A 19,210-nucleotide genomic window follows, 5' to 3' on the forward strand; every position below is an offset into this window, starting at 1 on the left:
TGTTGGAGCGCTCGTTGCTGTTTTTCGATGCACCGGAGTCTGTGTGTGAAAGCAACGGCTCCAATGGGACTTCTCCTGGGTGTGTGGGTGTGTATGTGTGTTTGTGTGTGCATGTGTGTGTGCAGCCTAGATGAATTAAAGGGGACTGTTGGTCTTGGAATGAAACTGTTCACCTGCAGTTCGTACATCAACCAGATATTTCAAACTGTCCAGCGCTGAGTCGGGTCCCTCGGCTGAACTAGGATGCGGGGGACTCCAGGCTTGTTGTCTTGGAGACCAGAGATGAACATGAATATGAAGTTGCTGGTGATGGACCTGTGGGTTGGGTGATCTCCATGGCAGCAGCCGACACCATGGAGCACTCGTACCCTCTGTTGTGTTTGGACAATGTCTCTGACTCCTCAGACACGGGGTTGTCACCTGATGGACAAAAAAAAAAAAAACTATAATTTATCAACAAGGAAAAGAAGAGCATAAAACAGTTTAGTTGCAGACTCATGTTAAAAGTAGGTGAGCATCAGTTTGAGGTACCTGTGTCTGAAGAGCAGGACGGACAGATGGCTCTCCTGGGACAGCCCATGGCAGGGACGACTCTTCCTTCTGAACCATTTTCCATCAGCAAGTAGAACTGCATAATCAAACAGTGACTTATTTAATGATGGGATTGATCAGTCAAAATTCAATTTAAAAATGAAGTTTCATTTTGGCATTTATTACACTGAGGTAAATGAAAATAGTTAGTTGCAGCCATAGTGTTTTGCTCCATATCTTAAAAAGAAGTTCATGGTGTCATGAGCCTAGTTGAATATAATTTAACCTGAATCCACATTGCTTGATTAACTTGTGACCACGTTGATGACTCTCTTACCCGAGGCACAGGGCTGCTTTCTGACGTGCTCTCATCTGTCACACTCGTCTCACTCACGTTATCCACTGACGGCTGTTTGCGGAAGAACTTTCTGGTTCTGTAGAGAAGAGAGTAAAGCAGTATCATTTAGTATTTTAATTACTTTATAAATTAGTCCTCAAATTCAACCCATTATCTTAGACTCACAACTCAAGAATTTCTACTTTGACCAGAATTTTGATTCTATTTTACTGAATATTATTATTAAAATTAATTTAAAAGAGTTATTTTAAATGATTATTGTCTTTTAATATTTGTTATTCCTTAAATTTGGCTGTGTTCATGATTTTATGTTTTACTTTGCTGCCTTTGTAAAGCACTTTGTAACTTAGATTTTGAAAAGTGCTCTATTATTAAAGTTATTATTATGAAAGTGATTAGTGACTAAGAAACTAAGAAAACCTGAATACACACAAATAGTGAAAAGCACAATTAAGATTTAGAAAAACAAATTCAACTTATGATAACAGTTATAGATGTTTCTCAGATCTCTGTACTTTTACATACCTGTTGACCAGAGAGAGTCTAGATTCACTACATTTCTTTTATTTGGTATAAAACCACGGAGCACCAGACACACATTTTTATTCCACCCGGTTCTATATGATGCTTTCCTTGTTTGTGTCTCAGAAGACACTAAACCACCAAACTCAAAACCTGCCCAAGTGCACTTGCAGTCAAGTGCAGAAGGCAATTTGAGGCAGAGCAATTGGCGGCCATGTAGCGTTTCCACTGGGGTCATACCTCAGCGGCTTCCATTTTGTAGCCGAGAAATGACCTATTTTTATGTGTAATTGCTGTAGAACAAGCTAAACCAAGCATGTAATTGAAAGCGTGCCACTTCCACAGGGGAACCGAGGGCTGCGAGCGACAGGATGTGGTGGGGGGGGGGAGGTGGAGTGTGCTTTGTGAGTCAAAAGAGTGGAGGATACCAACAGCCTTGTCCGTAAGCCAGCAAAACAACCGTAAAACAAATCAGCTACTTAGGGACAGCTCAGGTGGAAACGCAAGGGGGGCGGTGGAGGAGGAGGAGGAGGAGGAGGAGGAAGAGGAGGAGGAAGAGGAGGGTGTGTGGTTTTACGTATACGCTCCTCGCTTAGGGCTGCATGCTGCCATTTCGTTCCACGTGTGATCTGCTCCCTGACCCCCTGCTGTCATGCCGGGACACTGACATTACACGGATCATGCCACCGTGGGTTTGATAGACACCTCTAAATTCTGTCAGCTCATTCATTCCTGAGGCCGTCTGCAGTGCTTCCCCTGTCCAGACGACTACACACAACACTGCTTATGCTATACATCTTTACATGGGTGACTACACAAGCACACACTGTGACATTAGGTAGGTGTGGATCTACATGAGAGCACTTTCCCTAGAGTATGTTTTTAAAGCCAATAAGACCCTTACGTTTAACATTTCGATAAAACCCAGTTGAATTAAATCACCTTTGATCTCACTATGTCCAAACAAGGCAAGTTTTTTAAGGGAAAAACAAGTTAGCCTTTGTGGAAAGTGGTTTTGATCAAATGGTTTAAATCCCCCCTCAAATGCAGATTTAACCCCCCCGTGCTCTCACCCGTAGCAGTAGGTGACACAAGCAGCGATGGAGAGCAGGGAGATGAGGAGCACCATGGAGGCTGCAATCACCACGTTCCTCCTCTTCTCCTCCTCGGCCTGCTGCAGCTCCCACCACTCCAGATCACTGAACTGACAGCGCTCACCCATGTAGCCCAAAGGACAACTGAAAAGACACAGGTTTAAAATTAAAGTGATTAATGTACTTTATGCACATTTAGTATTATCATGTACCAAATGACCAGAATCTATTAGAATATTTTATTGGGCAATTATACATTACCCATTTTCAAGTCAGTGGGTAATGTATAACTTCCACATTCAATAAAATCGTAACAAAAATATATTTTACAAACAGACTTGTTGCACTTATCTTATGCCAAATGTTCATAATCACAAAATTATCAGCGAAAGTTTCCGTTACAAACTTCACATAGAGAATATCCTAATGAGCTTTAGTGTCAAACTGCCAGAGAAAAATGCAGAATAATTGAAATATGTAGTCAAGCCATAAAATTGACGTTTCTTTTCACCACAGATATGAAACCATCCTTTTGATGCAGTGGCTTTAATCATGGGACAATAGTGACTCCTACTGGTTGTCAGCTGTTTTTAAATAAAATCACTAAATGTTGGGTTTCATTCCAAACTGAAGCAAGATGCAACAAGAAGTTTGGGAAAAGAAACATTTCCCTGTAAGATAATTGAGTGGCTTGATATTCTACAGTATAAATGATCATGGTTTCTCTCAAACATATGAATAAAAGCTTGTTATAAAACATCTTTACGACTGATATGAGCAAACTGTCTCACAAGGAGGTTGCACGTGACATGAGAAGGTTTATTTACTTGCAGGCATATGACTTCAACTCAGGAAAGTAGAAGCAGACCCCCTGGTACAGGCAGTAGGACTCATGGGAGGGGGGGCAGCTCTCCACTGAGTTACTGATGTGGTGCAGGGTGGTGACGTCAGCAGGGCTCCCGGTCGTCACCCACGTCGATGCCGCCTCCGGCTCTTAGAATCAGATTTAATATGACAAATACACAGAATGTCACTGCTGTGCATCTTTAATTGTCATCTGCTATTTCAAATACAGCTTGTTTCTTTAAGTATACACTGATTATACAGGTTACTTGATCCTAGTCCTTTAAACCACTACTTTATCACATACGCTATTCAAAGTGATGAGACATCAGGCTAAAAATGAATGATACGTAGTAAGAGTGCTGGTTTCAGTCTTTGTCATAATCTAAAATCCTTTCCAAAAACAATATATTTGAATATTTGCTGTAAATAAATACTACACACACCGTGACATGTTTGCCCGTCGCTCTGGAATCCAGCCTGACATTTGCAGAGATACTTCCCCAAAGTATTTTGGCATTCTGCATTTCTGTTACAGTCGTGTGCTCCCAGGTTACATTCGTCGATATCTGAAACCAAGGGGGGAAGAAAAGATTAATAATATATAATATGTGACCGTATTCTGTCAAATCACACAATATAAATTAACATTGTTACATTTAAAATTGTTGTTTTTGTTGATCAATTTAATTGCGACACTCTTCCTATTGATTAGCAACCCAGGGGAAATAAAGTAGTGTGCAAATTAATTTATAACAAGAAAACTAAGCTTTATATCATTTTCTTCCAGAGCAGCTCTGCCTCTGAATAAAGTCTCTACATCAAAAACTCAGTTCCATCCCCAGCCCCTGTGCTAAAACGAAGGCTCCAGCTCAGAGCCCTGCTGCAGAAGGTGAGATAAAGAGTTCTCTGAGGCAGATGTGATGCCTGGAGCTTTTCTGCAGGATGTGTACAGAACTAACTTCATCCCTCTGAGATACTCACCCTCACACACCTGTCCATCACCGGTGAAACCCTCCAGACACAGACAGGTTGGGCTTCTGGCCCGAAGGAGGCACTGGGCGTTCACGTCACAACGCAGTGAGTCGCATTCATTCTGGTCTGACAGAGGAGGGCACACGAGGGGACGTGATATTAAGTCAGAGGAAGACAACGGGTTGTGATGGGTGAAAATAAATTGATTTAAAGATGTTACCTGAGACCATCTTGTCGGTGAAGAGCGTTTGTTCACTGCGTTTCAGGGACGTTACATCAGTGGGGTCACTCTCTCCAGATTCTACACATTTAACACATGGAGTCAACTTTAGGGTTTAGTTCTACCACACAGCTCTTCAGTGTCTCCAGCTGAAATAGGACGACAGGAGAATGACTCACCTGCTGTTCCGTTAGAGGCGTCAGCAGACGAGCAGCTTCTCCCGTCAGCTGATAGGATGTAACGTGAGAGACAGGAGCAGTGAGCCAGTCCCAGTTTGCTTTCACACACCTGAGCACAGCCTCCGTTCAGATGAAGGCAAACATCTGCTCCTGGAGATGAGGACACAAAATGAAGAAGCTCAGTAAAGGGTTTTGTTTGTTTCTGTCTCCACAGGATTACGCAGAAACTACCACGCAGATTTCCACAGAACTTGGAGGAAGCATGAGACATGGACCAAGAATAAATCAATTACATCTTAGGGTGGAAGAATCAGGCACATTTAGGGGACTGATATCTGAGTATGTGGAATGTGGTGCAGCTTGATTGATTTGAAGGGGACTAATGGGCCTGTCTCTCTACTGAGAACTGTTCTAATGGTATTATTAGTTTTTTCTGTTGCATAATGCATTACGTCTGTACAAAGATTGTTTTTAAAATACTTCACACAAAGATTTAAGCTGTTTTCAGTTTCCAGTTTCGAGTCCGTCACATGTTCAAAACTTCATCAACACGCCCATTCACTTGCTGCGAATCTTTCTGACCTTTATTTTAAAATGTCTGAACTTCACTACGTGTCTGAAAGCAGCTTTAGAAAAATATAGGAAATATAAGGAAATTGGTTTTGTTGACAACTTGATAACAAGATAACTGTTTAGACGCTGTTAAGCACTATTTGGGGTAAGACAACATTACTCTCCTCCACCCTGGTTTAAAACATGATTCTGTTTTAATCATCACAGACCCATCCCTCCTCCCACTCAGAGCTGTAAACTGGTCCGAGCCTCATCCCAGTGGTCTCTTTGTACCTGGCTTTGCGAGAGGATGAACCACCACAATGGCTGATGGCTGGACCATGTTGCCATGAATACTCTGGAGCTTCTTCCCAGTCCGCTTGTGCACGCTCGTCAGCTGCCGGCGCTCCCGGTCAGAGATCCAGAGCCTGTCCTCGAAAACTGCCAGGTCAAAAGGTCGGCCTGGACAAAGGAGAGAGGAAGGAGGAGCACAACTGAATTGAATTGGTGGAACCAAGTGGGAGTCGTTTCCTCTTTGTTCAGCTGTTAACTCAGTGATGAGAGTAAAGGCAAGATCACACTGGTTAAAGGGCAAACTCACAGGATGAGTCAAGCCAGGGAATGAACTGTTTAGAGGGAGTATAACTGAATTTTTGGTATAATTAGAAAGGAAAAAGACGAGAGCTTGTACCCCTGCGGTACTCTGGTGAGCACAAAGACTCAAAACTAACTTTCTAAAGAGATTTATCATGAGAATGTTGGATTGTAGAAGCGAAAAGACAATTTAACGAATGTCTGGTTATATTTTTATACAGAACCTGTGTATGTTGATGGAATCAACAATAAGAATAATGATCAAAGATGGTTTAACTTAATTTAACAAGAAGAAGAGTCATAATATTTCAAGGATAAAGTCGTAATTTAATGAGAAAAGTAAATATTTAGATAACAATGTCTTAATATTAAGAGAGTAAAGTCTTAATTGAATAAAGAAAATCATAATGTCATGAAAATAAAGTTATTTACAAGAAAAAGTTCAGCTTTTATCTTATAGACTTTAAAAAAATGTGTTGTCATTCACATAACTGGAAAAGTGATTGTCCTTAAAAAGGCATTACCTAAATGTATTGATCATATTTGTCTTTTTGTTTATACCTTATCCTATTATGGTAGGTTTGTTTTATATTTTGGACCCAGGAGAACTGTATTGTCCGAAAACAACACAGCAAGTTTTGATCTTTATTGAACCTGGTGTGAGAGACGGTTCCACCTGAGTTCAACATGGACGGAAGCTCACACAGCTGAGGATTAAACGGAGGGAACCTTCCTGTTCCTCCGTGACTTTCCTCACAGGTTAGTTAATGGGGTTAAAGTTATACACCTTGTGGATATTAATGGAGTGAAAGCGTCGTTCAGAGAAAATACAAAGAAGATTAGCTAAGAGCTAAGGTTAGCTATCTAGCACTGGCTACAGCTAGCTAGCTAGCTCTGCCCCTGGTTAGTTAAAACCGCTCCAACTGCATGAAGGGGATTTATTTCATAAATAGACTAATTCGGTTTATCTTAATGTTGCTTCAGTTCAACAATAATGACACCGGAGTTAATTTAATGTATTAAATTAAACAGTATACACAGTTTTATGACGTGGCAGATATTAGGTAACCTGGGGTTTTAATAAGGTAGATAGATGGAGGCAGACACAAAAGTATTGGGCCACATGAAGACAAAAATAATTTAACATTTTTGAGATTTACAGTAAAGTCTTAACTGACAAGAAATTCTGATTCTGACAAGAAATTCATAATGTAATTGAAACATAGTCATAGTCTAATATTACAAGAACAAAGTTGTACTTTTACAAGAAAAGTCAATATTTAGAGAACAAAGTAACTTAATGAGGAATAAAGTCACAATATATTCAGGATAAAGTCGTAATTCATATGTAGGAAATAATGACCAAGGAGAACCCAGGCTCACAAGAGTTCCACATTTTCTGGATCTAAATCTATTCATTAGAATTCATGACATTTTTTAAAATACCATTACAACTTTGTTTTTGACATCTGAGTTATTTTAAGTGAACACTTATTTATTTAATTTAGTTAATGAAGAGACGTTGAACATTGAACAGCAGCGACATAATATAACTGTTTTTCTAGAACCACAGGACTTCAGCTTCTATAAAACATAGTTTTTTCATGTTTTGTGCTGTTTTTCTTGTATTCGCCGCCAGTTAAATCAGAACGTTATGTTTCCACCAAAAAATGAACAGGGACGTGACATAAGGGCAAAGTCCCCAGAAGAGCCGCCCTCATCTATTAGCAGAAGAACAAATCTGTTAACCTGGCTAACACAAAATTTATGCGATTAGTTAAAAGTTTTATAAAGATGCATTTGATAACTATTCTCACTGTTCTGACCTTTTTGACATTTTCCTCCCCTTCCATGGAGGCCGCTCGGGGCATTTAAAGCTCAGCTCGTTAGGCTTAACTCAGTCAGAGTGCTTGAGTTCAGTTTCTAGCGTTCTGAGTGGGCGGCTGTGGCTCAGGAGGAAGAGCGGGTCATCACTGTTCGTGAGGTCAATTGCCAGCTCCTCCGGGCTGCATGTGTCCTTGTGCAAGATGCCGAACTCCTGTAAGAATGGCTGTGCCAGTAATAGTAGATGCACTATGTATAGCAAGCACTGTCTGGGTGTGTTTCAGATATATCAGATAAATGGGCATATAGATTCTCAGCTGTAGCTAAAAAAGCCAACTATATTTGTGTTATTATTAGATGTATGAGCTACATATTTTATTCCCAGTACACCTCTACATGTTTGCTTGTGCACGTTTCCAACAAGCCTCACCTACTTGGTTCTCTAACAGGATCCGTCGGTCCGAGCCGTCCAGGGCAGCCGTCTCCACCAGACCCCGGTGTTGGTCGCACCAGAACAGACGATCCTCTGTGAAATCGATGGCCAGGCCACTGGGGGACACAAGGCTGGTGCTGGCAATGATGGTTCGCTCTTTTCCTTCCAAAGACGAGCTTTCCACCACAGGCTGGGCACCGATATCAGTCCAGAACAACTTCCTCAAAACAATAAAAAGAAGTATATTAGGCGTATTTATTCCACAGACCCTGTCCCTCTTGTCCATTATCACAATTAGGCACAGAGACATGTATCAAATCATTACGAAGCAGGATGCAGCATTATGAAAATACACAATATTCTGCTAGTGACTCACTGTAAATTTCTTCTTAAAAACTCACTTTTCCAGGGGATGAACTGCGATTCCTCTTGGTTTCTCCAGCCCTTTGCTCACAATAGTTTCTCTGCTTAGTCCAACCAGGCTACTGCAGTCAACAGTTGACCGACTGGAACACAAAAGTTCACATAAGTTTAAAACTGAAAACAAAAGTCATTCCAGTTCTGCTTATTTTTTAGCAACAGAACCTGAAATACTGTTAACCCTATCAATCCTCCCAAAAAAACAACATGAAATGCCCATGTCCCACAAACATTTTTAAACAAAACAAACAAGCAGAATGTAAAATGACCCGAACATTAGAAGTCACATTAACAGTTGGGTTAAAACAACAACCTCAGCCACACACACAAACCTTTTATCTGTCCAGTACATCCTGCGGTGGACCCAGTCAATGGCCAGTCCCTCCGGAGAGTTCAGATCCTCAGAAATGACAACGCCTCTGGATCCACCGTTCAAATCAACCCGCTCGATTGTCTTTCGGTTTATACTGGAGAAGTACACCTTCAAAATGCATAGAAATGTAATGAATAAATATGTTTATCACATAAGAGTAAAATGATAAACCAGACGGACAGAAAAGACCAAAAACTGCTTGCGTCACTTGATAACCTAAATGCCATGAAGTTACAGTAACTGTCCACTAAGCGGCAGTAGATGTTTGCACCTGAATCTGCTCCTGTTAAATTCAGTTTCTCTCTGAGGTTAGAATCACACACCAGCAACGAATAAACAAAACAAAATCAGACACGAAAAGGCAAAAGAAATGTTCATCTTACATTGTTTTGGACAGGGTCATAGTCCAAAGCTACAATTGTTCCTCTGGGCTCCTCCACCAGGGTTTGATCCCCTGTGCCGTCAGGGTTAATTCTTAGTACATCTACAAAATTGGCCAGTAGCAGATACGGTGGTGGTCCTGAAAAATACCAGTGCAAGGTTCGTTTGTTTTTATGTCCTGCAGCAAATATCAACCCAGTTAACAGTGAGATTATGACAGACAGGAAGTGTGTTGATCTGCGTGGGCTCGTGTGCCTCAGCTCTCTGCTTTGCCACGGTATGACTCACCGCTTGCAATGCACCGCTTGCCGTCCTGGTGGAGCCGGTAGCCTGGCAGACAACCACACTGCCACGCACTGGGGCTGACAGGAGTACAGAGCTGGTCGCAGCCCCCCATGTCCGTAGATGAGCAGCCTGTAACAGCAAAGACAAAGACGTTCAACCGATTTGATCTCTGGAAACAGGCTCCACGTTACATAAACACTGATACCGTTATGTCTGTGAAAGGCTCATATTAGAAGATATCAGCAAATAAATAAATCTCCCAGCATTAAGCGTACATGTATAATATGTATGTAACACCAGTTTCCAGTATAACTCAGTCTAGAAGGCAAATAAAGAAATAAAACGTACCTTCAATAATTACAATGTCCTACTTTAAAGTTATGGCCCCTTTTTTAAGACCGTTATCTGTTTTCCAATAACATAAAGCCACCTGGGTACTGTACTGGTATTGTGGTCTGGCTTATAGCCGACCACAAAGGGCTGATACACTAACACTGTACATACCAGTACAGGCTTGTCCATCATCCTGCAGTATAGATCCCTCAGGGCACACACACACGTTGCCCTCATCTGTTGTCAGACAGCCGTGGCCACAGTTGGTCATATTCCCTTCACACGGCAAGATCTCTGATAGAGGAAAGAAAACGTATTGAAACACTGCAGATTTTTTTAATTGTGACAGTTATGGTAAAAAGTCTGATTTTTAAATCCAAGGGAGATAAACTCAGACAAACAGATTTCAGGCTAAAGTAAGTTAACGAGAGTCATGCAGTGATATTACATGTTGATTTATTTCCGGGCTTATTCTTGGGGCCCAGCAGGTAGTAGACTTGAACGGAGCCAGATGGACAACAAGCTTCTTATTCCCTGCTCTGCTAAAATCCCTTTTTATAAAGTCAACCATAATCCCATCAAAATAGGTGAAAGTGTGATGGAAGCAGGGGAAGCCCTCACGGTGATGTAATGTTACCTCACAGGTATGTGGTATGTCCTCGTATCGGTCAATATGGGCCAGGTACTGTACACACAGGCAGGGTACAGGTATCAATGTAATGTGAAATAGTTACGGGACCTGTCGCTGTGCCTCTGACTGACTTCCTACTCGTACGATTATTACTCCAGGAAGGTTGATCTTTGCTTTTTTCTAGTCAAAAATAGTCTCATTAAATAGATATTGTGGTTTGAACATTAACTGAAGACTACATTAACAGGAAAAGCTGAACTGCACGTAAAGATAATGAAGGAATGAAAGGCAACGTGAGAAGTACAATATTCAAACATTGCATTTAAAATTCACATAAAAAGTGTATGTTTTTTTGTTTATTGTAAAAATGTTATCCCATATATTTGTAATTAGTTAAAAAACCAAAGCCATATGTAGCGCTGCGATATCCTCCTGCATGTATCCTCGGCTGCTGCCTCCATTGTTTAGTCTGCTGCTGCTTGGCTGCATGCTTGTTTTCTCGTGGACCTTGGCAAAGGTTGTCTGCTAAACAGCTTAGACAGACAAAGCTGCTGACCAGATATGTTCCCTATCGCAAATGTCACCTCATCATTTAATCTCATTGTGTCTGTGAATCTTTCCATCCACTCTTGGCCTCATGGCAGCGAGGTTAGAGGAGAAGAGATTACGATAACGTCTTTAATATGTGAGGAAGTTAATCACAGCGTAGACATTAAAGCCATTAATGGTGAATTGGACACTTCAAACTCTCGCTGTTTCATTTTTTGTTTTGTTTTTAAGGTGGCAAAAGATACACAATACAATCATAAATATCAACAAAAAAAATCACTACTTTTTTGTCGTTAAACAAATATTATATATTTAAAAACCAGCAAACACATTGCCATCCTTGCAGAATGTTACAATAACAATGGATTTATATGACCACGACGATGTTTTCAATGGAGGCCTTTAAATTGATATATTGATCTAATCCCTACAGACAGAGATTGTAAATAAACTACTATCTTCACTGTGTCACCCTTGTTTTCGTCTCTTCAGTCTTTACACAGCTTCTCAGGCTCACCACCACAACTAGGCCTTTAGGGAGTGTGACAAAGTGTCTGTGTTTTGACCCACGTAACCTCACACACAATTGGCAGTTCACATAAGTCCAGCCTGTCTGGTTGTCTGTGACCCAGGCTTTTTATTGGCCCAGCAGGGTCAAGATAGTGTCTAGGGGACAAATGCCACCTTTCATAGTCCCCAAATAGGGGAAAACGCTCCAGTTCAAAAGCAGGGCTACATTTATCATCCCGCCCGAAACAAAGCTCAACTGTTATTTCAATAAAACCAAAATGCTTCTACTCTCTTATTACATATATTTACGATTCTTGAATGTATCATAGATACTCTTAATGTTTGAGCAGCATCAACCAGAAGTGTATTTACAATCTCTAAAACCTTTAAGTAAAACTGAATTAAGTCTGTAGTCCGTCAGCAGCGATCCTGCCAGTCCCAAATTAGCGGCTTACACTAAGTGACCTTATTACATATTAGTTTCTTGCCATAAAACTTATTCTACTAGTTTATTTAGTATTTAATAATAAAATAAGTTAAGAAATCCTAACAGAAAATAGAAAACAATATTAGAAGACAATAGAACTAATAGAAATTAGTTAAATGCTTAACATTATAGTAATGACAGCAAATCCACTCTACCTCCACATGTCTTCCTGTCTGGTAGGAGGGCGTATCCTTTTGGGCAGGTACAGAAATAGGAGCCTGGGATGTTCTCACAGCCGAGAGAGCAGCCGTGGTTCCAGTGGGCACATTCATTCACGTCTATGTCAAACACAGACAAACTGATTGTTATATTGTTATGAAATCTGTGAGTCTCAAACCACCCTTGATTAGAAAAGCAGTTGACGGATATGTTTATATGTTTCCACAATTACTGAACTATAAACTGACCGAGCAACTAATAAATACATGCAGAAATACAAACCTTCACAATGAGTCCCTTGCTTACTGAGAGCAAAACCCTCAGTGCAGTGGCAAACCCCTTGTTCAGCCATGTTGGAGCATACATTCATACAGTTTCCAGTATGTTTGTCACAACCTGTTTGAAAGGGTTTACAACATATATGTCATTAAAACGTTGTCATTTGAGTTATAGCAAATAAGATACAAATGCAGGTAATAAAATCGTGTTATGTTACAGAACAACGTAAATGTCAAAGTTCAGTGGCTACCTGGGAATGAAGATAGGGAGTCGGCCAGTGGCTGGTTGAGGGGATGTACCACCTTGATCTGAATCGGGGGTTTTGTCATTTGCTTTGTGTTCACATCCAGTGCATTTCCTCCAGTGTACTTGTTCATTTGTTTTATAATCCGAGATTCAGCGTCAGTGTAGTATAAGTTCTCCAGAAAAACTGATATCGCCAGCACCCGAGACCTAACCACAAATAGAAGTAGTAAAACATCAATAGAAATAAAGATAAGTAAAAATATATGTAAGTATTTGGAATACAACATACTCACCAAAGTGGCTGATCTATGATGTGAAGGGCGTTTCCGTTGTAATCACAGGAGGCAATGGCGCTTTCTCCTTGGAATCCAAACTGAACCCAGAACAGTCTCTTGTCTTGTCGGTCAATTGTCAGTGAGTATAGTTGCTCTGCCATCTTAATAAGTGTAGTTTTCCCCTGGCCCCTATCGTCAGACCTTTGGATACTGGGAGTCATCCCACCAGACAGCCAAAAAAGAAACCTGCAAAAAGCATGTTTGGAACTTAGAGAGAAGACTTTGCAAAGATGTGTTCTGAACCTAGTTTTCTATGTATCCATAGATGCTTTTTGTAATGTCCCTGCGATTGTAGCATACCCTGCTGATCAGAAGCCTCCGAACCATTCTGTCATAGTCATGTTTAGGAAATGTAAGATGCTCTCTTACATTCCACTGAAGTGTCTTTGCCGGTGTCACACAGACTTCTCCCATCAAGCTTCCATGTTGTGAAATGCACATGGCTACTTGAACACATTTAAAATGTCACGCCCGATGAGTTGTGGTCACATGTGGGGCAGTCGTGCAGTTTTTTACTAGATTGTCAAGATAGTCATACGAACCTACATCCACTTGCTCTTGCTACGTACACAGATGGCCTCTTAGTGCCTTTTACTACAAATGTGCCATTATAATAGCAATCCGCCAAGGCACAAGTGCACTTAGCTCTTAAAAGGAATATGAAATGGCTCTCTGTGTGGTTTATTGCATGTTGTGCCCAAAACACATCTTTGATAAATCAAGAGGTTAAGAAGAAGGCTTTTCGAACGACGTACCTCCTGCTGCGACCCTTTTATTCCTGCTCATAATCAAGCAAAGGGGAATTTTTTACACACACTTCAGACCAGGTGCTTAGATCATTAAAATACAGTCCCCAGAGTCGGTCTGGCATTTTGCACCTCTGTGTCAAACCCTGCTTGACGGAGGGAGATATAACGTCTCCAGAGTAGTAACACACAAACAAAATGCCTGGAATCTGAACCGTTTGAGGAGCTGTACAGGAATTTTTTAATTAACCTACCTGAGATTAATACAGATTTGATTACCTGTTTGTGGGGTCAACAGCTATGGAACTTGGTTGGTTCAAATGTAGTAATAAAGTTCTCTCATTTTTCCCATTTAAATCCATTCTCTTGATTTTTCCCTTTTCTCGACTTGTCCAGTAAACGCTGTTCCAGATCCAGTCCACTGCCAGGCCCGAGATGTGCTTGTCAGACGAGTGCAGTTTCTGGAAAACATATATTTAAATTAATATGTTGTGGCTCAAATCTCAGACTAAATAGACAAATTAAAATTATTGGTAATTTCTTGGAAGTTATACTGATGAGTTACCAGTTTAATAACCTGTCTATGTGCTCCTCTCACTGATGCCTTGTATATGACCCCAGTGTGTTTGTCAGCCCAGTAGACATCTTCGTCTCTGTAATGAAAGTCGAAAAGGATCGATCTCCCCACACCGGCCAAAAGTCTCCTCCGGTGTTTCCCCTCCAGGTTCATCCGATGAACGGCTTTGCCATGACCGAATATCAGGAAAGGCTGCGAAGCTTAAAAACAAAAAAATCAAACATCACAACTGTTCCCAAAATGTAATGGGCTCTTTCATGGCCAGTGTCCCATCCTTGCACAAAGTTTTGTCTTAATCTTTTCAGAGGTTTTTGTGTAATCCTGCTGATAAACAAAACAACAAACAAACAAATCCACCATCAAGAATAAAGACAGTGGCAAAAACTCCATGTTTGGGGTTATGACACAAATACAATATTAGTTAAATGGAAAGACACATTCTGCTTGATTTGCAACAGCATATGTACTCATTTAGATTTATGTAGTGATTGAGATCTTGATGCACAGACAAATTGCATTCGCTTGTTGTCTGTTGAAGAGAATCCCAAGGACAAGTTTGGGAACATTTCAATAGCAGCTTAATTTTGGTTTGTGTCATTCATTTTGTCAAGTTATATGATTAAAGCTCAATCATGGCTGAAATGGGCTGAAGTTCAAGGCAGAAAAACATTGTCTCTTAGAAACAAATAGTTCCTTGCATCAACCTGAAGTTGTGAAACAGCTCTTAGCATTAGCTATGTTTTCAAAAGTTGTCAATAATGTATTTTTCTTAATATACATTGAAAAAATCTGTTGTAGAATTATTTTTTTAATACAAACACTATGCTTCTCTGAAATGCAATAAATAGAAGGTGTTCCGGTCAGTCATGGTCATGAACAACCATGGATACTGCTCCTAACTCTATGGAATGAAGAAAACAATGAGCACCACCAGAGAAACAACACAATGGAGTGTGTCTGGCCTGACATCCCTAAGATGGCCACTGGTGCTGAGTTGCTAGGGAAGAATCCTAATGAATCATTGATTGACAAGTTCACTGGGTGGTCAACATGATTCTTCACCTAGTTAGCTAAGTTCACTGGATGTTGTTGACAAAACGGCTTCTGTCACACAACCATTTTCCATTTTACAATTAAGGTATTGGACCTGACAGCAGAGGGACACAACAGAGGGTTGCTCTAAATGCATGGGTAGGCAATCGGTAGACATTGATTTCCGATTTTATATTATGGTAAAACAGTCTGCGTGGTTGTTTTGGCTGCTGAGCCAGTTCACTGGGTTTGTAAATGCAATCCTGTTCCTCATCAAAACATCAAGCATCTTGAGTAATGGAACTGTGGATGAATTGTTAAAGATGCACTTCAAAGACATGAGAGAGATATATATCGGCTGGCAGATATATCGATATGGAGAATTATTTTAATGAAGGCGGCGTACAGTATTAATTTCTGTGCTTATTGTGACCAGAGGTATAATATCCTTCTTGCCACAGCATGGTCAAACTGGATAAGGGGCTTAATTGTGACAAATACATTAACATGAGAGGGAAACAAAAGGAATATAGTAAAAAAATGCCTCTGGATGTTTTGTTATCTCTTGTTTCATGTGTTGGAATCGTTATCTTTCCTGTTGTAGACACATCGTGTGCCCCTCCAGGCTTTTTTACATAAAATATTAGTTTATTGCTATATTGGTTTTTGATTGACTGTAGTGGAGAATATGGTAAACCAGGTGAGAGGGGTATGTTCTTTATCTGACAATGACCCTAAACACTGTTTGTAAAATCAGCACATTAATACAATTTTTCCCAAGATTTTTTATATTGTTTCTTCTTGTTTATATACTGTTGAGATAAAGCTACGCTCTGGCCATCTGTGACAAACAGTGGCTGTTCCTACAAGAAAATTTAGTCACCATTTGTAAGCTCAAGGTGAGGTCCCTGTGGCATCCCGCAAAACACTTGGGCTCATTCTGAGATACACCCACTCATCACAGGCCGTCTTACAGTGGACATTTGGTACAGTACATTGTATTGTCTGTTAGCCAAGTTCAGTGAGTGGCTGTGTTTTACCATCTGTTGCTCTGCTGTTACTTGAGATGGGGTCGTTTTCGTCCAAGTAACTTGTTTTGTTATTTTACATGATAGCGGATAGCAGAGTATGTAATAGCACTTTGCATACACACTTGTGGTTTATACAGTACCTGTAAATGAAATGTAGTGCTTTTTCTTAGCCAACCACAATCAATCTTCAAGAAAATCTTTTAACTACTGTCACAGATGGTTAAAACACATCAGAATCTAAAGCAGTCTACAGTACTTTCGGCGTCACTTCTGTCAGTCCTCTGAGTGGGGATTATCAGTCTTGACCGTGGAGGTGTCAAACTCACCCACACAGCTGCTGTTCCTCCCCGCTCGTGATAGGCGTTCATCCCAGCAAGCTGTTCCAAGGGCCAAGGCTCCAGATCTTTGCACCATAAAAAAGATCAGCGCTGCTGTGATCGTTGCAGCCAACATAATCCTGCGCCTGGCCCCTGCCACGGGAGCTGCACTTGTTCACTACTTCTCAGGCATTCCCACTATCAGAGCTGGCGCCCAAGAATTCTCCAAAATTAAGCAACGTCTGCTCATTGACTGTTGGCATCCTTGACCAAGATCTTCAACCTGCAGCGCCAGAGAAGCTTCACATACCAGGAAGTGTCCCACTAAGAGATGAACCCAATGCCCAAACCCCAATGGAAGAGATGGAGAACTAAAGGAGGTGGGATACAGAGGGTATTACTGCTAAGAGGAAGAAAAAAAAGTGAGTGGGATCCTGCTCGCTCCCCAGTTTGGCCCCCGCAGTGCCAGTCTGTTTTGGAAGCAAAGATTGAAATTCCTGACACCCCTGTGGTAAATTTTGCACATGCTAGTCCAGCATCGGAGCAGGATCTTCTTTAAGATGCAGTCAGTGTCTCAAGCAGAATGTGGAATATGCAAGAAATGAGGCTGGGCTTACGATAGGTCCCACATAACAACAAGTCTTACCCTCACCCCACCCCCTGACCCATGTCCTTTCTGAATGTGGATGGACGAGAGTATTTGTGTCTGGGAGAGAGCGAGACGTCGCATGTGAGGCTATTAGCCGAGACGCATCCCTGACATTTTTTATTGGTTTAGTCATTGGGAGAAAAATGTATCTATTGTACATTTAAAACCATATCACCATTCGCATATGACCCACACTTACAGTAAAAGTATCATTTACACATGCCACACACAACAACAGGCACTCTGTTTTGTGTCCTGTGTGCGAATGAGAAGTCAGTGTGCCAGACTGTCACCTGCTTGACGTTCATGTGGCTCCCAGAGAGAATCTGTAAAATTAGTCATTTATAGAGAACGGAGCAGGAATTGAGCCGATTATCCCCTAATTGTGTGTCCTCCTTTTACCCGGGAGAACAACTAACAGACAGCAGGAATCAAAACATCCATTCAGACCCTACATGACTAGGATATTGTCAGCAACAACATCACCAGTGAGCTTGTAGGAGAGGTAGAAGATTTACACTGCTGAGAAAGTTGCCTTGTCTCCTGACTAATGTTAGCCGTCTGAAGGGCACTGACCTTTTCCCACGGTATCACCCTCAGCAGATCACAATGAATATGTTAATGTCACTTCAGGTGACAATTGGACTGAATGACAACCGCACATGGGCTTTGAAACATCGGTATCTAGGATACAGCAACAGAGTGAAGATGCTGCAGCCATTTTAAATGCGACCTCACGTCATTGCTCTTCCCCTCCATTCCAATTGATGGATCTTGATTAACAGAATCCCATGTTTAGGGGACTGATATTATTTCATTCATGGAAATTGCTGCAGATTCGAATGAAAATCCAGATCTTGTGAATTTGAATGTGGTTTTATAGGGACTAGGCATTTTCAGCTGCCGCACATTAACAGACAACAACCACCAAAGTGTAGCGGATAACAGTAGGGAATCAAAAGTCTTTATGTGTCTTCAATAGTTTTAGAACTATATCCAAAAGATCAAGAGCGATTTGGTGCAGAATTGAAGGGGACTGGTGGACCTTAGTGGAGTTATGCGCTCTATTGTAGAATCATTGCTAGATAGACCGAATTTGTTTGGTGGACTATATATGACAATATTGACCAGAGTTGTCAGGTCACACTTACCATCATCAATTTTTACAATTTTACTAAACTGAACTTCCTGTTCACCTTACTTGAGAGTAAGGTTAATGGTTTGCTCATTTAAGATTCACTGTGATAATGTGCTATTATTGGAATCATGTGTTTCATCTGTCTCATCTGTGTTGAGTTTGATTCTGTGTATATAAACCCCGGCTTTTTGTAATTATTACATAACACAATTTCCCACTTCTCTATATCAGCGATGTTCCTGGATAAGAAGAGATTGGTGATGCAACCTCTTGATATATCTTTCTTGCAGTTGCAATGTGAAGGTATGATTTAATGGACTCCAGCCAATTGGCAACTATGAAACAATAGAAGAAGGCAGGAATCTATCAGCTATGAAGGATTGATAACTCTGAGGCAAGAGGACCAGGGCAACAGAGAGAGGAGAAAGAGAGAAAGACGGACAAAATGACAGGGTCATTAACCGTCTGTTCAGTCACAGTTTATCGATCGTTAACAGCCGATCCCTTTCTACCATCCATTCATTCTGTTTGTTAAAACCTGGCTGTTGCCATAATCACAGCACAGCCGGCAGTAGATATGACTTACTGCTGCATGCTCCTGCAGAAG

General features: G+C 41.0%; 1 protein-coding gene across 1 annotated transcript; it reads right to left on the reverse strand.

The window, feature by feature from the left end:
• Positions 1–238: 238 nt before the first annotated feature.
• egf (epidermal growth factor) lies at positions 239–16,952 on the reverse strand. The gene is made up of 22 exons (XM_053429233.1): positions 16,826–16,952; positions 14,437–14,636; positions 14,139–14,320; positions 13,072–13,299; positions 12,783–12,985; positions 12,536–12,649; positions 12,250–12,372; positions 10,089–10,211; positions 9,588–9,713; positions 9,302–9,438; positions 8,878–9,026; positions 8,527–8,631; positions 8,123–8,346; positions 5,569–5,736; positions 4,723–4,872; positions 4,523–4,624; positions 4,333–4,476; positions 3,333–3,498; positions 2,485–2,649; positions 869–965; positions 532–628; positions 239–420 (listed from the first exon to the last, which is right to left on the reverse strand). Exons 1-22 carry the CDS (start codon positions 16,950–16,952, stop codon positions 239–241), a joined length of 3,312 nt encoding a protein of 1,103 aa, XP_053285208.1.
• Positions 16,953–19,210: the final 2,258 nt, after the last annotated feature.

The sequence above is a fragment of the Pleuronectes platessa genome, chromosome 8, assembly GCF_947347685.1.
Source record: "Pleuronectes platessa chromosome 8, fPlePla1.1, whole genome shotgun sequence".
Classification (NCBI taxonomy): Eukaryota; Metazoa; Chordata; class Actinopteri; order Pleuronectiformes; family Pleuronectidae; genus Pleuronectes; species Pleuronectes platessa.